The 18,993-nt window shown below is 38.3% G+C and overlaps 1 protein-coding gene across 3 annotated transcripts in view; it reads right to left on the reverse strand.

Moving 5' to 3' along the window:
* Positions 1 to 18,993, reverse strand: part of fam53b (family with sequence similarity 53 member B) — a 124,151-nt gene that overhangs the window by 50,900 nt on the left and 54,258 nt on the right. For all 3 annotated transcript variants that reach the window (XM_043712642.2, XM_043712643.2, XM_043712641.2), the window contains one exon: positions 3,160 to 3,947. In XM_043712642.2, the coding sequence (XP_043568577.1) occupies positions 3,160 to 3,947 (788 nt within the window). The remainder of the gene's footprint in view (positions 1 to 3,159; positions 3,948 to 18,993) is intronic.

Raw genomic sequence — 18,993 nt, forward strand, 5'->3', positions numbered from 1 at the left:
TTATGACTATCTAGTAGTAGAAACTATGAATTGTTGCAATATTTTCTAAATAACCAATAGCCTAATAATTTAGCAAGCCACTCTCCCACTGGAAAATTCCCTTAGAACTGTAGACTTGTAAACATAATGACACACAATGATGGAAACTTTATGACATTAAAAGGACTTTGCAGTTCACTTTGCTGTTGCAGATTTTCCAATTCTAGGAAGGTTTTCCCAAAGTTGAAGATTCAGACAAGCTTCAAAAGTTGGAAAGTGTAGTCAACGTTGGAGCACAGGAGCTGCTCTGGGTCCCTGAAACTTCACGTTTACTCAGTCTGGTGTAAAACATCTCAGATAATAAGTTATAAAACGTTAATGATATACTAAAAATGCAGGCAATTATTCAAAAGTGACAGAATTTGAAGAGTTGCTATTGCAATATTAAAAATCTGAATTTGAATGCTCTTTGAACACAAGATATGTGGGAATTAATTTGACTCATTGTTCAATATTAGTTCTAAAAGAGATTTGTCCCTTGGGAGATCCACAAAGTATTGCTCCTGGAAATGGTCATAAAAGCACATATATAAACCTAGCTTCAAACTATCTATTTCAATTTGATTGGTTGAATTCATAAGAAAACGTACCCCACGATTATCACCTTGATCACAAGCTCCAACTTCTTCAATTCTCTTTCCAATGGTATGGTCACTGTTTAAGGGAGTTTATAAACTACTCACACCAATGTTTCATGGAACTTGCTATTCCCTATCTCCATCTAATCTTACTTCCTGATCTTCTGAACCAGGAGCCCTACTCTTTACTATTCTGGTGTCAGCCTTCACCATCACAGCTAACCCTCCTCATTTTCCATTTACAATTTTTTGTAAGGTTTGATATATTTGAATTATATTTCCCCAACTGTGGTCACCTTAAATATGCAACAATGGTTAGATCACAACTGTTTATCCCTGTTATTTATTCTGCCACAAATTCAGCAGTCTTATTGCAGATATTTTACATCTTCAAACAAAAAATATTTAATAGTATTTTAGTACTGTTATTTTCATGAACCTTATTTGCTGATTCACTTATATTGTTAACTTTCTGCTCCTTCCTATCACACACTGCTCGAGTTTATACACATTGCTAGTGTTTCGTTGTCTCAATATTTTCTCTTTGGATTTCTGAAACTTCCTTTACCTGAACCCTCTAACTTAAAATTCCAGCACTACTCTAACCTAGACTCTGGTTTCCAGCATCTGCAGTCATTGTTTTTACCTTAAAAACCCTATCCAAGGCGAAAGTACAAATTGGAGAAGCTTCCCGAAATACGTGGAATCCCTTCTCCCAAGCACATTGCATAACCACCAACATCAGTAACCATATTATTTTTGTCATTGCAAAAGAAAAACTTAAAACATGACTTACATATTTAAAAAAACTGAAAATAGTTTTGCAACACATCACTTATGGTATCTGGGATCCATCATAAACTGCCTGTGCCATTGATGATCTAGTCATTGGCTGAATCCAGTCGCTTCCTATTTAATTACTACCAGAACAAAAAAGGACGTTGAGGTCTTGGACTTCCTGGTTTTGTGTTAGATTGTGTCAGCTTGGTTTCCAAAACTCAAGTCAATCCAGGAATACAGGTTCAGCTTCCATCTAGCTGAATTTCACTGAAGTCACAACACTGCAAACACTTAGGTTATTGTAATGAGTTTTAAAGGAGCAAAATTGGTACTGAAGAAAGGAAAACAACTATAATTTTGACTGGACACAGAGTGAAGAACACTATTTAAAATGTACAGCAAGCGTAGTGTTTGAGGTAAAGATATTATATTAAGATACTATGAGAGTGAAGACATTAGGCAGTGCCTTCATGAAATGGAAACCCAACTCAAAAGTAAAGCAAAGGAACATTGCAATTTATCTGACATCTCCAGAGCAGTCTTTTTTTCATACCTATTTGTGTCCTACACAAGTTCCTAAACATAAATATTGATCCTCACAGGTTATAACTCAATGTCATCCTGTGAAAAGTCAAGGGGTCACAATCAAACTATATCTGTTTTACGTACTATAGAATTTGGCACACCAATCATACTCAATAGGCCAGATGTTGCAGTCAATGGCAAACTAACCACACTTGCTGCTGACTTTGAAAAAAGCTGCTCACCACAATCTAGAAATACCTGAAGTGTAGATTTTCCCTTTTCTGACCTCCATGTGAATCTAGTTCTGAGTCATGAGAAATTAAATGCCCAGCAATGGAAACATTATCAAGCAAAATAAGCAGCCAATAATACTGAATTATTCTCAAAGACAGCAAAGCCGGAAATAAAGACTAACAAAATCTTTCCATTTCAATTTAAATTTTAGTGATTGCAAGATAAATGATTGAGATATACAGGTCAGATTAAGGCAACACTTAGGACATTAACAAGCTTTATAAAAAAAATTACAGAAATTATGTGGACTTAAGTTTTAATCACAAGGAATTTATCCTTTCCTAAAAAAAATTCAGGCTCAATAAGACTGTTTGCAGTAATTATGAACTTATTAAACCAGTTCTAGTTCATTCAACAACATGTTACATTTCAAAGGGTTTTTGCAGTGAGACAAATAGCTAAAATAGTTTCTTGTCATGATTTGGAGGTGCTGGTGTTGGTCTGGAGTGGACAAGGTCAAAAGTCACATGACACCAGGTTACACTTCAATAGGTTTATTTGAAATCACAAGCTTTTGGAGCACTGCCCCTTTGTCAAGTCATCCATAAACCTGTTGCACTATAACTTGGTATTGTGTGACCTCAGACATGGTAGCTTGGATTTTTTTTTCCTTGTTATCAATTGCAGTCCAGGAGACCGTCAATAGTGAACTACTGACAGTAACTTCGGGATATTCTTATTTAACTCTATACATGCGGTCCCAAAACCTGCTACAATTTCAGAGTAAAGAAGGTGAATGTCAACTGTTTTGCTGTCATTACCACAATATAATGTAGACAAATGTGTTTATGGCTTTGTGTAATACAGACAGTAGCATATACATCAACATGTTTTATACTCCATTATTACTCCAGCTTTGTGGGGTTTTTTTTTTAAAGAGAGAAAGGAAGTTGAAAATGAAAATCAGCCTGAGCCTAGATTCTGCCATATCGACACCTCATACCTGAGTCATCTTGGCAAGGTCAAGCGATGGTCTTTGATCTTCGTCTGGTCTGCGGCGTTTCATCCCAACTTTCTGATCATTGTGGACACACGGCTGTGACCTGGAGCGGAGGAGTCGGCTGGTCTGCTGCACAGGTTCGGGAGTTGCAGCAGACGCACTCTTTAGGGACGGTGTGCCAAACTCCAGCCCAGAGATCTGCTCGTGAGAGAGAGAAAGAGGTCGCAGTAGATCGACCCCGGACACAACTCCTGAACTGGAGTCAGGACGCAGATCATCTTGAAACCTTCCAAAGGTGGGTGCGGTCCAAAAGCCCTGTCCCCGGGGGCACACAGAACTGTTACTGCTAGCCAAGGGTTCACACGAGAATGAAAAGACATTGCATCTTGAAGGCAGACTAAAACTTGAACTCCTCTGCATTGTAGATACTCCATTTGAACAAGGTTGCACACTGCTCCCACTGTGACAGCGTCTTTTGTCAACTGGAGTCCAGACTTTTGACCCACTGGGTTTCCATGGAGACCGACAGCTCGTTAGTTCATCGGAAAACGACAAGGACCGACATTGCCGTTTGCTGGGAGGTGCTGACGGATGGCCATTTCGATCACTGAGGCTGAGGTCTTTAATTAAACTGGTCACAGCAGACGCTGGATTTGAATCACTTGGCCAAACTGTGTTCTCCTGACAGTTCTCCGACCCGGTCAAACAAGTCCAAGGTGAATCCAGTTCATTGGTGGTGTGCTCGAGGTCAATTTGAGACTTCCTACTGATGTCTCTCCATCGATCCCCCTCTTTTTATTTTTAAAAAATAAAACAAAAACACAAAAGGTTTTCATTAGTTTGAACCCTGATGCCACAGAATGGATCAGTTCTTAAAGGAAATAAACACTTCAAAATGAATGATACATCTTAATTTAAATTGGTTTCATCAGCACAAAAATGCTTAATTCCTTCCAAAGAGTTTTATATAAATTAAACAGGAGGCCATTAAGTCCCTCAAACCTGTACTTCCATTGGATCATTGACCTATTTGCTTCATATCCCATAATGCTTGGTCTCAAAGATTCGATCAACTTCAATTTTAAAGTTAAGAATTGCTCGAACAATAATAGCTGCTTTCCAGATGAGAATTATGTTTCTACCACCCTGCATAAAGGGCTTCTGATATCACTCTTGAAAAGATTATCTTGAATTTTTGACTACAACACCAAATCTTAAGGCTGAATATTCATTCCTGGAAGCAAAGCCAAATCCCTTGATGAATTCTGGGTCTGGTCAGCAAAACACAGTGATTTCCAAGAAGATAGCCAGTTAGATGGCCAACTCCTGAGGATTGGTCCAATTAAGGATGGTGACATGGCTCCCTATGAAGGTGTGCAGCTGCCCCACTACAAGGGAGAGAAGTTGCTGATGTGAGAAGGAGAGAGGCTGCCTCAAGCTGGAGTTGCCCTCTGAAAATTCTTATAAATTTATAAATGCAAGATATCCAGAAGCTGCAGATGTGGCTCTATGATTATGGAAGATACAAAATGGAGTGGCAGTTGCCACTCCCTCCCTGGCTTCCACAGCGGATCCCATCCCAACTGGAAAATTTCAATCAGTGTTGGCAGAGTGGCTTTAATTGACCCTTTTAGTGGCCAAACAGGCTTTCCCAATGCACCAATATGATCCAGTCAGTTTCAAAATGGCCACGAGGTGGGAATAAGCCAACCAGCTGCAATGCCTGCTGGTCACCAGATTGCCAGCCCACACTACGACTGGTCTCCCACAGACCAGTGAGAATTAGGCCCTGGAACTCCTCAATCAGTAAAAACTGGATAAATAGAAATAAACTCTGTTTTGCTTCAGATCAATATAGCATCCACCAAATCACGCCCTAACCTTGTAAATCCAACTCTAATTAACATAATATTTTCTTATAAAACTTAACTCTTGGAATTTAGATTCTGTTAAATCAATTCTGCTGGCCTTCCAAGGGCAAAATATTATTTTAATGCTAGTGTCCAAAACTGTCCAAAGTATTTCAGATGTGCCCTAACCAATGCTTATAAATCTGAAACATAACTTCTATCCTTTGTATTTTAGTTTGAGATATCCAAATTATTTTGTATATAGGTTCATGGCATTTTAAAGACTTTCCCATGTCTCTTTGGACCACCAGTTCCTAGATTTTCACCATTTTAGGAAATACCATGTTTTTTGTCTAATTTGAAATCCATTTGTCTCAGTTTTGCTAATCACTTATGATCAATATTTCTTTGTAACATTAGAGTCTTATATGTTCATCAGCACTGCTTAAGATAGCGCCAATCTGGATAATCGATATTTGGATTTGTGGCTTTATTTATTTGTTAATAAATATTGTGCTCATTTGACACCCCATAATAGAAATTGCCAGGTAAGACTAGTCACACGCTGCTATTTAGAGTTTCTCTTCATTATTCCTGTTGCCTGTCAGCCAGCCAATTTCCCAACACAGTCAATAACTTGCCTTCTATTCTATGACCTTCAACTTAAGTTAAGAACTATCTCCAAGAGACTTTGTCAAATTCCCTTTGAAAGTTCACATGAAAAATGTCAAAGGACATTCCCCAATCTACAGCATTGAAAAAAAAATCAATCAGGTTCATCAGACATGATCTGCCACTTGCAATTCAATTTGAATACTTGAAGGTTAGGCTATTATTCTCTATACTACATCCCTCCAGCATCTTAGGAGTCAGATAAGGGAAACTCACCATGTTAATTAATTGATTCATTGATCATCAGCAACATGCTGATAAAAGACAGCACTTGTGTTGAGGAAATGCTACCCAAAAAGTTAAAGTGTCTTCAAAAAGTAAATAACTTCAGCCTACCCACACTGAAATGGGTTCCTTGGCTGAAGATAATTACGAAATATTTAATTTTCCTCTCCTAGCAACAGGATCTCAGTGTTAGTGCTTTTCCTACTAATACATAAACAAGCTTACTGTTTTTAGATGTGTGTGAGGTCATGTCAATGATTTAGTACAGCTCATCTTCACGGATTTATTTATTTAAAAAAGGGAACTACATTCTACATGCCTAACAGTCTTAATTGTTTTAACAATATAAATATACTTAACTGCATCTCACAGTAATCTTTTAAAAGAAATTAAAATGAGGCAATAACAGTTATGGTTAAACAGGGTCTGGGACGGATTTTTGACATGTCTTTGCACAATCTTCTACCACAAAAGTGGTAGATACCTAGATGCTTCACTCATGTTGCCCTGATTCTAAACAGTATCAGAGGAATAAGAAATAACTGAGAGATGCTGTTAAGTGTAAAGGCACCTCTTTTTATTACTTTTAGAATTATGGTTTAATTCAGTGAATATATTACTTCTTTTGGCGATCGCAATTTAACACAAACTTAAATAGCTTTTTCCTGCCAAAATGACTGCTTACCAGCATTTATGACAAATGGTTCTGTGAGGCAAAACATTCTAACACAAACCCTGCAAATTTCGACACATGCTGTATATATTAAACTCTAACATTGAGGGAGTCAAACCGTATTTTAAAAGTCCCAAAGTGCGCTGAACAACACTGTTAGTTTGAATTAATGACTGGACTCATAATTCCAAGTTGCTTCAACCTACACTACGGAGCACATAATTTATACTAACACATTAGTGAAGTACTACAGGAGTCCTACATTGTTGAAGGGGTCTTCTCTCAGAGGAAATATTAAACCAATGCCTTGTTTTTTTAAATTCAGAAGTAAAAATTCTATGGCTCTAGTCAAGGAATTCTAATGAATTCTTATCTCAGACCAAAATAATGAAAAGGTAATCACCTTGCTGCAAGTGCTTGCCTACAATACAACAATGATGACACACCAAACAGCACAAAACATTTTTCTCCATTATTTCTTGCGATAAAAAAAATCACAATGGATGAATACTGTACCCAGAAAATCCTTTTTGGTGGTGATGTGCATTGTAAAGAAAAGTTAGAGAAATTTAAGTTTTTCTAACTTGAAAGGAGGCATTTATGAATGTAATGTGTTGTTAGAGTAATATAAGATAGCTAACAGTATAGATAGCTATATTCATTGTTTCATAATTCAAATCATTATGGTCTATTGAGTCAAGTGGACCAGCTGAGGTTCCCTTGCAGAGAATAGCATTGGCTTGACAGACTGAATGATCTCCTCTGTACTGTAAATTCTCCGATTCTATCAAAAATCTGTAAATTATGGCTTACAAACAATTTTTAAATTATTCTGGGGTTTGATTTTGAGCTCAAGATGCATTTATATTGCCATGAGTTCAAACTAAAAAAAAAAGGTAAATTTAGGGCAGATATCAGGAACTTCTTCTACACAGCTGCCCTATCCAGTAGAACAGAGTTGGTTCAGATCAGACATCTAACTAATGCACTGGCCAATTTTATGCTCTGTTGAAATCAGATGAGGTGTAAAATTGGGCATCCAACCCAAACCCACTGTATTGTTGCCAGGCAGACAATGTTAAAATCTGGGTTTATGTAGCGATCAATACATGAAAATAATTTCCAGATAAAATACGAGAAGCAAAAGCCCTGAAATCATTCAAAGACAAGTTGCTTGCTACAACTGACAAATTTAAAAAAACATTTCAGATGGATGATCCAAAGTGGCCTGCACTTCTTTATCCATAATTATTTTGCATTATTGTGAACAACTATTAGTAGTTTCATGACCAAGTAACATAGCTGATCAGTCCCATAGCTAAACAGTACTGTAAGCCTCTGTTTCTCCTTTACATGAATAGGAATTGAGTTGTTTAAACAGCTGAATGAATGTCTGATATGACAAAAATGATTGCCTTCAGTAGTTGTGCAATTCAACACAAGTTATTCTAAACCAAAGGCAATATGTCAGCTCACAGTTGAATGATTTATTAGGTTGTTAATATTGTGTTTATTGTTTTAAAATATTAGTCATCATGAATGTTTCATTTAACTATTAACTCCTATGAAGATGCAAGATGCTTTTATCTTGCCTTTTATCTGCCCACATCAAGTATGAATTCAAAATTCTTCCAAATATTGATCAAATATTCAAACTCAGAAAGCTGTCTCAACTCCTAACCTAACTTAGGAGTCAACCATGGAGGTTATTTTAAATTTTCAGTTCATCTGCATAATTCAAATCAACAAATGGCGATGAAACAGATTGATTCAAAAATTGATTGCAACATATAATAAAGAAGAATCAAGTAGTACAATTTGACAAGTCAAAAAAGGGAGGAGGCAAGGATATTGAAAAACAGTATTATTTAGCATTTGTTATTTGATCCAGAACAGAATTAAAAAGATGATTAATGTGTCAACACAACACGCAGTGCATTCATACCACAACATGTCCAAGCCTGTAACTCTGTCATCATATGACAAACTGTTAGTTCTGGATAAGACACAGGAGAATGCACTAAATGAAGCTAAGATTATTCTTCTTAGAAAAATCAGTCCCAAAACCACCCTGGGCTACTCCTCTATACTGGCTACAGATGGATTGGAAGGGACCTAGGAACAGATTAGTTGCCTGCCAGTTAGAGCAGAGAATAATTCATGAGAAACTACTAAAGTGACAAGGAGAAATATGAATCATGTACAGGAGTGTAACTTAGAAGACAATGCAGCTCGCTAATACACACAGAGCACAATTTGAAAGGAAAAGTTGATAAAAATCATTCAGATAGGAGACCAAAATCCACATTTACACAAGTAAATCTCAAAAAAAAGGATGTTTAATTTTTCAAAAACAAAGCATGAATCTTAAACATGAGATATGTTAATTTTTCCAGCTTGTCTTTAAGTGACAGAAAAATAGATTTTGTTTTTATGTTATTATCCAGATTGTCACCATTAGCATCTCATGGTATCTGTCATCTCTGCAGTGTGGAGTTCAGGTTCAGGGTTGCTTGAGATAGTTTGCTGCCATCAATCCTCCTTTGTCCTTGTCCAGGACCAATCAAATGACCAGAAGTACAGAATATATTACCAGGCTCAGCTCTTGGTTAACAGGATGGTTGATTGAACATTAGCAATATGTGCACCTACATACTAGTCAGGCAAAATTACCAGGACTCCCAGCTTATAGAGAATACATCACTCAATCGTAAGGCTAGTATAAAATTCCCCATTTCCACCACAGGTTGTGACACAAATGCAACTTCAACATGAACATTTACAGAACCTGTAACATATAGAGTCGTTTTAAAAGCAAGAGGCAGGGTGCAGAAATTTAGTTCAGTTTGGTCCAGAAGTTTCACTTCTGTCACTCAGCAATGCTAAGCAATAGCTTCACAATATATTATTTGAAGGAAATGTTATATTGTTTGTACTGTTTTTCTTCAATTTGGGATTTTATTTTACAGCTGCATGGTCAGATGACCTCACAACAGAGGAAAAGCATCAGAATAATTAAAATTAAAATTTTCAAAGAAATCAGGACATTAAACAGCATTAGATATTGAACCAGTTCTCCTCTCCCATTTTAAAGATAATTTACTGGCTGTACATCTCAAAATCCTTCCTGGAGGAACAAAATCTATTTTATTAAAGTGAACAGACCATTGTAGGGCAAGTGTGATAAATAGTTGCAGTGTCTCAAAACTATATGACAACCCCTTCCATACCTGTGTTAAATAGCACAATGGGAATATAGTCCAAAACATGCATTTATGTAAAACCTGCTTGCAATATGGACATTCATCAAAATACAGTTTTGCTTCAAAAGAATAAGTTCAAATTTTAGCTCAGTTTCTTTCTCTTCCCTCACAATATGCTTCCCTTCTTGATTGGATAGAGTCTTAGACTTCCTTCATGCAATTTATTTACGCCTAGAGTCAATTCAAACATGGAAGACATCAGAATTGAGCACAGCCTTTAATTCAAAGGCACATGCTCACTTCTCTCAGAAGTCTGTGAATAGCAAGTCAGAACTGGAAACAGCTGACTTTCTTCCACCTAACACAGACTCAAAGGGCCTTTGTAAGTCTTATCTCACGACAGTGGCAATAACAGCCAACTCTGCAGTGACTGGGGAAACAAATCTTTTTGCTGTGGCTTAACTGTTCATTGGTTCAATGTACGGAGCTACTGGAAAGGAGACATGTTTTTACAGTCATAATATATTTAACTCTATTGTCACAGCAATTATTGGATTAATTCTATTTTTGAAATTGCTATTGTTTACAGTTTGCAAATTTTAAGTTTCACCAAAAGTTGCAGACAATGAACCATATTCTCTAACTGATTCTGATTCTAGATACTGACAGAACAACTGCAGTACATTGGAACATGCAGCTGGTTGCAAAGGAATTAAGCCAAAGTAGGAGACACTGGCAGGAATTCAATTTGTATACGTTATCCAAGCAAGTTTGTTTTTTTTTAAAAAAAAGCTGAATAGATAACAATGAGCATGAACATTCACTCTAATGATTGTTACTTTGAGCAATCTGCTCCCACAGGACCATCAAGTTGTAAAGTCAGAGAGCGTAGATCCAATCGTGAAAGTAACACTACTAACATTAACAAATGAAAAATTGTTCATTACAGGTAAATACTTAGCCATTAATACCAACTGTAATAGTTCCTAGGCATCAATTTTTAGCTTTTTTTTTTAAAATGGGAATTTGAAATAAGATTAAGAAGCAGCTAAATGTGGCAAAATTGCAAAGAAGAAACCATTTCAAAATCAACCATTTTGCTGGGTTTTGAAAATTCAGTTGGGTTGATTTGACTGATGTTTTTTGTATTTCCTTAGAACTGTGAAAAAAAATTTCAAGTAAACTTGGAAAGGCAAAAACAAAAGCCCATCAGCTGAACTGTGTTCTGACCTCTCTGACTTATGCACTGGTGTAACTCAAGTGCTTCCTAAGCAACTTCCCTTTGGGAGGTTGACTTCTGAAGAAAATTTTTTTTTTTTTTTAAAATTGCACAAACGCAAGAGTACATTGCCACTTACAGTGCTTCTAAAGAAAACAGGCACTTTTCCTGATCTGGAACCATGATCCATCGTCCAAGGAAATGTCTTATTTTCAGGCAAGACAGAAGGTTTTTTTTGGCATCAATTGGTCAGAGACTAATGGTATCATCCAATATATTTGTTGGATTATCGAACTCCACCACATTCTGTTGGGCTCTCTGCTAGGACTATTGTTGGGAAACTTGTAAATCTTTTCTGAACCCTTTCAAGGACGTTGCCAGGGTTGAAGGGTTTGAACTATAGGGAGAGGCTGAACAGGCTGGGGCTGTTTTCCCTGAAGCATTGGAGGCTGAGGGGTGACCTTACTGAGGTTTATAAAATCATGAGGGGCATGGTTGGGATAAATAGACAAGGTCTTTTCCCTGGGGTGGGGGAGTCCAGAACTAGAGGGCATAGGTTTAGGGCAAGAGGGGAAAAATTTAAAAGGGACCTCAGGGACACCTTTTTCACAAAGGGTGCTGCATGTATGGAATGAGCTGCAAGTGGAAGTGGACGAGGCCGGTACAGTTACAACATTTAAAAGGCATCAGGACGTGTATATGAATAGGAAGGATTTAGAGAGATATGGGCCAAGTTCTGGCAAATGGGACTAGGTTAATTTAGGATACCGAAGGGTGTGTTTCTGTGCTGTACGTCTATATGACTCTATATCACACTACAACATCCTCTTTGATCTTCTCCTCAATGGTAGAAGGTAGCAATCAAAGCACCACCAGGAAGCAAACAGAGTTATATGAATAATCTTGACACCAGAGTTGACTATGGGCTTGGTTGGAAAGAAGCTTTGAGATAAGCAGAAGACAGGTCCCAAAATTGTACCACAGTAGAATCCATGAGGAAATTCTGCTACCTGGCAGTATAAGCAGATGTTGTGCATATCTAGTTAATGATTCATGTGTTTAGTTTTAGGAATATTTATATGAAAGATACTATTAAGCTGGAGAGGGTTCAGAAGAGATTTACAAGGATGTTGCCAGGTATGGAAGCTTCGAGTTATAAAGAAAGGCTGGAGCTTTTTCACTAGAGCCTAAGAGGTTGAGAAGTGATTTTATAAAAAGGTTTTTAAAATAATGAGGGGCGTGATAGAGTCAATGGGAGTCGTCCTTACCCTAGGATGGAGGATTTTAAGACGACAGCGCACATGTTTAAGGTGAAAGAAGGGAGATTTTAAAAAGGCACAAGGGCAAAATTTTAGACAGAGTGGTTTGTGTGTGGAATGAACTCCTGAGGAAGTGGTGGATGTTGGTACAATTATAACATTTCAAAGACATTTGGATAAGTACATGAATTGGAAAGGTTGGAGGCAAATGGGCCAGGACCAGGCAGGTAGAACTAGTTTAGTTTGGGATTATGGTCGACATGGACTGGTTGGACCAAAGGATCTGTTTCCGTGCTGTATGACTATAAGACTCTATGACTCCATAACAGTAGAAAGTAGGATGAATGCAATTAAAGCACTTTAAAATCTAGTGTACTTAAAAGGTTGGGTTCATGTTAATTCAAGAAGTTGCCCATGTTTAATAAATTCAGGATAGCAGAAATTGTTTTGGGAGTTAGAGCTAAAGTAGAATGAAAACATCTTTTGAATTAAAATGTTGTAAACCCCATTTACTTTATAAGATCAAAGTAGAAATTGTCAATGAGGATACTTAACACTCAAAGCCAAGTTATGTGAAGCCCAAAATAGAATAAATTGTCATCAAGATGAGTGCAGATGCTTGAGTTTCAACTTACCTTGTGACAGCTGGGAGCCATTAGTTGTAGTATGGGAGTTTGGAAAGTGCTGCAATTGGCAGACTCTAGGCAGTTAGGGAGAGGAGAAAACCTAGTGATAGTTCAGTGCAAATGAGAGTGGGTGAAGGATGCCCACAACCAGTATTTGCTTGGTCCAACTGAAAAATATTGAAGCTTAATGAAACCCCAGGGGTGGTGTCAACTTAGTCAAACCAGCTGTCTGCAAAAAAAACTGGAATTGTGTCCAGGAGTGATTGCTGGAGTGCAATTAATTGCTTTTGTGGAATTTAGCCTCAGGGCAACAGATCAAACTACATTCACATGAGCAGCCAATGAGGCAGTCCATAGCAGAAGCATTTTGTGAGAGAGCTTTGAAGCTAAATCTTCAAAAGTGAAGAATGGAATCTCTTGTAATGGAGATGAAATTTTAATGAGATTTGATGTCTCAGTGTCACTAACCTCTGGAGGTTACTGAGGAATCCATGGGATCTGCGTTGACTGTATTTGCTACTTAATGTATTCTGTGTGGAGTTCAACCATGGTTTGTCTTACCTATATTTACCTCATGTTAATTGTGGATGTTGGAATATCTTATATAATAGATAGTTTTATTAGAACATAGAACATTACAAGCCAGTACAGGCCCTTCGGCCTTTGATGTTGCTCTGACCATGGAACCAATCTGAAGCATATCTATCCTACACTATCCATTTTTATCCAGACTAGATTCCTTACAGTGTGAAAACAGGCCCTTTGGCCCAAACGTCCACACCAACCCTCTGAAGAGTAACCCACCCAGACTCATTCCCCTACATTTACCCCTGACTAATGAACCTAACACATTGAATTGGCAATGCTAAATTGCCCAATGTGGGAAAATACTGGAGTACGCGGAGGTAACCCACGCAGACACAGGGAGAATGTGCAAATTCCACACAGTCACCTGCCGTTGGAATTGAACCGGGTCCCTGCCGCTGTGAGGCAGTAGTGCTAACCACTGTGCCATCCCATGTTTATCCAATGACCATTTAAAATGCCCTGAAAGTTGGCAAATCTACTACTGTTGCAGGCAAGGCATTCCATACCCTTACTACTCTGAGTAAAGAAACTACCTCTGACATTTGTCCTGTATTTATCACCCCTCAATTTAAAGCTATGTCCCCTTGTGCTAGCCATCTCCATCTGAAGAAAAAGGCTCTCACTGTCCATCCTATCTAATCCTCTGATCATCCTCTATGTCTTAATTAAGTCAACTCTCAACCTTCTTCTCTAACAAAAACAGCCTCAAGTCCTTCAGCGTTTCCTCATAAGACCTTCCTTCCATACCAGACAACATCCTAATAATTCTCCTCTGAGCCCTTTCCAAAGCTTCCACACCCGTCCTATAATGTGGTGACCAGAACTGTACACAATACTCCAAGTACGGCCGCACCAGAGTTTTGTACAGCTGCAATATGACCTCGTGGCTCCAAAAATCAATCCTTCTCCCAAAAAAAAGCTAACACACTGGATGCCTTCTTAACAATCCAATCAACCTGGGTGGCAACTTTCAGGGATCCATCTACAAGGACACCGCAATCTCTCTGCTCATCTGCACTACCAAGAACATTATCATTAGCCCAGTATTCTGCATTCCTGTTGCTCCTTCCAAAAGGTGAATCACTTCACACTGTTCTACATTAAACTCCATTTGCCACCTCTCAGCCCAGCTCTACAGCTTATCTATGCCCTTCTGTAACCTGCAACATCCTTCAGCACTATCCACAACTCCATTGACCTTAGTGTCATCTGCAAATTTACTAACCCATCCTTGTACACCCTCATCCAGTTAGTTTATAAAAATGACAAACAGCAGTGGCCCCAAAACAGATCCTTGTGGTACATCACTAGTAACTGAACTCCAGGATGAACATTTCCCATCAAGCACCACCCTCTGTCTTCTTTCAGCTAGCCAATTTCAGATCCAAACCACTAAATCACCCTCAAACCCATGCCTCCGTACTTTGTGTAATAGCCTACAGTGAACAACCTTATCAAATGCCTTACTGAAGTCCACTTGCACCCCATCAACTGCTTTACCCTCATTCACCTGTTTGGTCACCATCTCAAAGAACTCAATAAGGGTTGTGAGGCACGTCCTACTCTTCACAAAACAGTGTTGGCCATCCCTAATCAACTCATTCCTTTCTAGATGATTATAAATCCTATCTCTCATAACCTTTTCCAACACTTTACCCACAACTGAAGTAAGGCTCACTGGTCTATAACTACCAGGGTTGTCTCCACACCCCTTCTTTAACAAGGGGACACCATTTGTTATCCTTTAGTCTTCAGGCACTATTCCGGTAGACAATGATGACATAAAGATCAAAGTGAAAGGCTCTGCAATCTCCTCCCTGGCTTCCCAGAGAATCAGAGGATAAATCCCATTCGGCCCAGGGGACTTATCTATTTCCACACTTTCAAGAATTGCTAACACCACCATCCTGTCAAGTAAGTAGCCTGTAACTCAGTATTCTCCTCGACAACATTGCTTTTTCCATGTGAATACTGACGAAAAATATTCATTTAGCACTTTCCCTATCTCCTGACTCCACGCATAACTTCCCACTACTATCCTTGATTGGCCCTAATCTTTCTCTGATGAAGGGCTTTTGCCCAAAATGTCGATTTTCCTGCTCCTCGGATGCTGCCTGACCTGCTGTGCTTTTTCAGCACCACTCTAATCTAGACTCTAATTTCCAGCATCTGCTTTATCCACTTTTGCCTAATCTTTCTCTAGTCATTCTTTTATTTCTAATATACCAATAGATCACTTTAGAGTTTTCCTTGATCCTATCTCATGTCCCCTCCTGGCTCTTCTTAGTTCTCTCTTTAGGTCTTTCCTGGCTAACTTGTAACTCTCAAATGCCCTAACTGAGCCTTCACGTCTCATCCTAACATAAGCCTTCTTCTTCCTCTTGACAAGAGATTCAACTTCTTTAGTAAACCATGGCTCCCTCACTTGACCACTTCCTCCCTGCCTCACAGGTATATACTTATCAAGGACACACAGTAGCTGTTCCTTGAATAAACTCCACATTTCAATCGTGCCCATGCCCTGCAGTGTCCTATCCCATCCAATGCATCCTAAATCTTGCCTAATCACAACATAATTGCCTTTCCCCCAGCAATAACTCTTGTCCTGTGTTATATACCTATCCCTCTCCATCGCTAAAGTAAACATCACCGAATTGTGGTCACTATCACCAAAGTGCTACCTACCTCCAAATCTAACACCTGGCCAGGTTCATTACCCAGAAGCAAATCCAATGTGGCCTCGCCCCTTGTTGGCCTGTCTACATACTGTGTCAGGAAACCATCCTGCACACATTGGACAAAAACTGACCCATCTGAAGTATTTGAACTATAGTATATCCAGTCAATATTTAGAAAATAAAAGTCCCCCATAACAACTACCTGTTACTCTCACTCCTATCCAGAATTATCTTTGCTATCCTATCCTCTACATCCCTGGAACTATTCGGAGGCCTATGTAAAACTCTGAACAGGGTGACCTTTCCTTTCCTGTTTCTTACCTCAGCTCACACAACCTCAGTAGATGAGTCCTCAAACATCTTTTCTGCCACTGTGATACTGTCCTTGACTAACAAAGCCATACCTCCCCCTCTTTTACTATCTTCTGTGTTTTACTGAAACATCTAAATCCTGGAACCTGCAACAACTATTCCTGTCCCTGCTCTATCCATGTCTCTGAAATGGCCACAACATCGAAGTTCCAGGTATCAACCCATGCTACAAGTTCACCCACCTTATTCCAGATAGTCCTGGTGTTGAAGTAGACACACTTCAAACCACGTTCCTGCTTGCCGATGAATTCTTGCGACCTTGAGACCTCATTTCTGACCTCACTACTCTCAACCTTCTGGACACTGGAGAACTTGGGTTCCCATGACCCTGCTGAATTAGTTTAAACCCTCCCTCAAATTAGTTTATTGTTAAAAATTTATATAGAAATGTTGATTTTGTTGTTCAAAGCCATAGAATTTTGTAGCTTCATTCTGTTAGTAAGCACCAAAATAAAAAAAAACGAGTTAATCACTTCCTAACCTAATCACTTCATACTTAAATTTGACAGTCCTATCCAAGATCCTAACACAGGGCCAGTGATCAACAACGGGAAGATACTACAAATTCTCACTGTAACTTTTCAGGTCTGTTCTGTAGAATGAAAATTGATTGATGGGTCCCATTTGGTGCTCCCATTGCAAAAGTAAAATAGGCTACAAGTGGATGAACACAATGATTGGTTAAGTATTCAGCCTTACAGATATCCTGTTGGGTTGCTTAGTGGATTTCAGCTATGGCAGGGAAAGTGTGCTACAGTTACGGTCAGTGCTCTCAGAACAAACAAACATGTATGCAGGAGGGAATAGCCAAGGACCTGGACAATGAACTTATGAAAGTTAGACAAGAGCTTCATTGGGTTCAGCTGGAAGAGCTTCCACAGTCAAATAGGGCAATGACACATGTGACAATTTCAGAAATGCATCAGACACAAGAGAGCCCCTGGGGGGACAGAGTTCGGCTCCCTGTGGAACAGTGCCTTCAAGAGAATTAAAACATAAGCTTGACAAAGAAATAGATGATGGGTGAGACAGAAGAAGTGGCCAACAGAACTGACCACACAAAAAACAATTACATTAAAATGTGAGAAAAAGAATAGCACAGAAAGGGAATTTGAAAAAAAAACTCCAGAAGCAGACATTTTCAGAAGAAAGAAACAGATGCAATGGAAGAGTTTTGAAAACTAATTTGCAGAAGACATTAAGTAAAAATAGAAGTGAGGGGTCAAATCATAAAGGTACATGAGCATCTGGAAAACAATCACACCGAAACATTCCAATAAAGGGCTACAAAACAGCTGAAACAAAGTAAGGATGTTGAAGAGACTCTCGTATTTCTCTTCACTCCATTAGGGACAGAAGTGATCCTTCAAAATGTAGTTGAGATTTTCCATTTTCATTCTGTAAGTCAAGATCTGACAAAAATACTTTCAGAGTTGCTGCTGAATTTGGAGGTAAAAAGAGAAATAAAATAAGAACAAACTAAAGACTTAAAGCTAAAAATAATTGAGCACTATTTAATTTCATGTTCTGTGAAATGTCTTAACTATTACTTGACAAAAAATAGCCAGCTGCTCTGTAGATCTAAAACTGCAGCGGTAAAATATGTGTTGTTTTTGTACAGCACAGGATGTGAACTGCACTTTCAACTTTTCTTTAAGCAAAACAACATTTACAGTGTAAAAATTCAGAGTCAAAATATCCTCTTATTTAGAAAATCAATGATTATATGTGAAATGGCCAATTCCAAACAAGAAATCTTCATATCACAGACCTGGGGATTGAGATTTTAATGATAATTTTACCCCTGACAATAAAATTAATAAAAGTAGGTCTACCTCTCAGGACATGAAATAAAATGAGAAATTCAAAAAGAAAGATAAAATTAAAAGTAAACAAAATTTATATTTCATTTGTTTTACTACTGTTAAGTCTAAAAGTTAAGGCATCCTTTTGAAATGTTACCAGTTAAGAGTGTGAACAAACTGCATTACTTTACAAATAGTATGCAAGTGATTTGCAATAACGTAAAAGCATTATGTTTCCAGTCTCTCTTCACAATATTTGGTAACAAACTCAAAAATGGTTATTCTAAGATTGAAAAGTGTTGAAGACTCGCAAATGGGCATGTTTTGTTACCTGAGGTGGGAAGGCAGTGGCATGGTGGTAATGTCACAGGACTAGTAATCCAAAGCCTTGACCTAACACTCTAAGGACATGGATTTGAATCTCACCATAGCAGGTGGGGTCAAGTTTCAATTAAGTAAAATCTGGATTTAAAAAAGAGCTAGTCGCATGGTGATCATGTAACCATTGTCAATTGTCATAAAAATCCATCTCATTCACTAACGTCCTTCAGGGAAGGAAATCTACCATCCTCACCCAGTCTGGCCCATATGCAACTCCAGACCCACAAAACATGGTTCACTCAACCTCCATTTGAAATAGTTGAATTTTTAAATCAGAAGTTTTTCA

This window comes from Chiloscyllium plagiosum, unplaced genomic scaffold (assembly GCF_037043375.1).
Source record: "Chiloscyllium plagiosum isolate Xiang-an unplaced genomic scaffold, Cpla_swu_hap1 HiC_scaffold_22, whole genome shotgun sequence".
In the NCBI taxonomy this organism is placed as follows: domain Eukaryota; kingdom Metazoa; phylum Chordata; class Chondrichthyes; order Orectolobiformes; family Hemiscylliidae; genus Chiloscyllium; species Chiloscyllium plagiosum.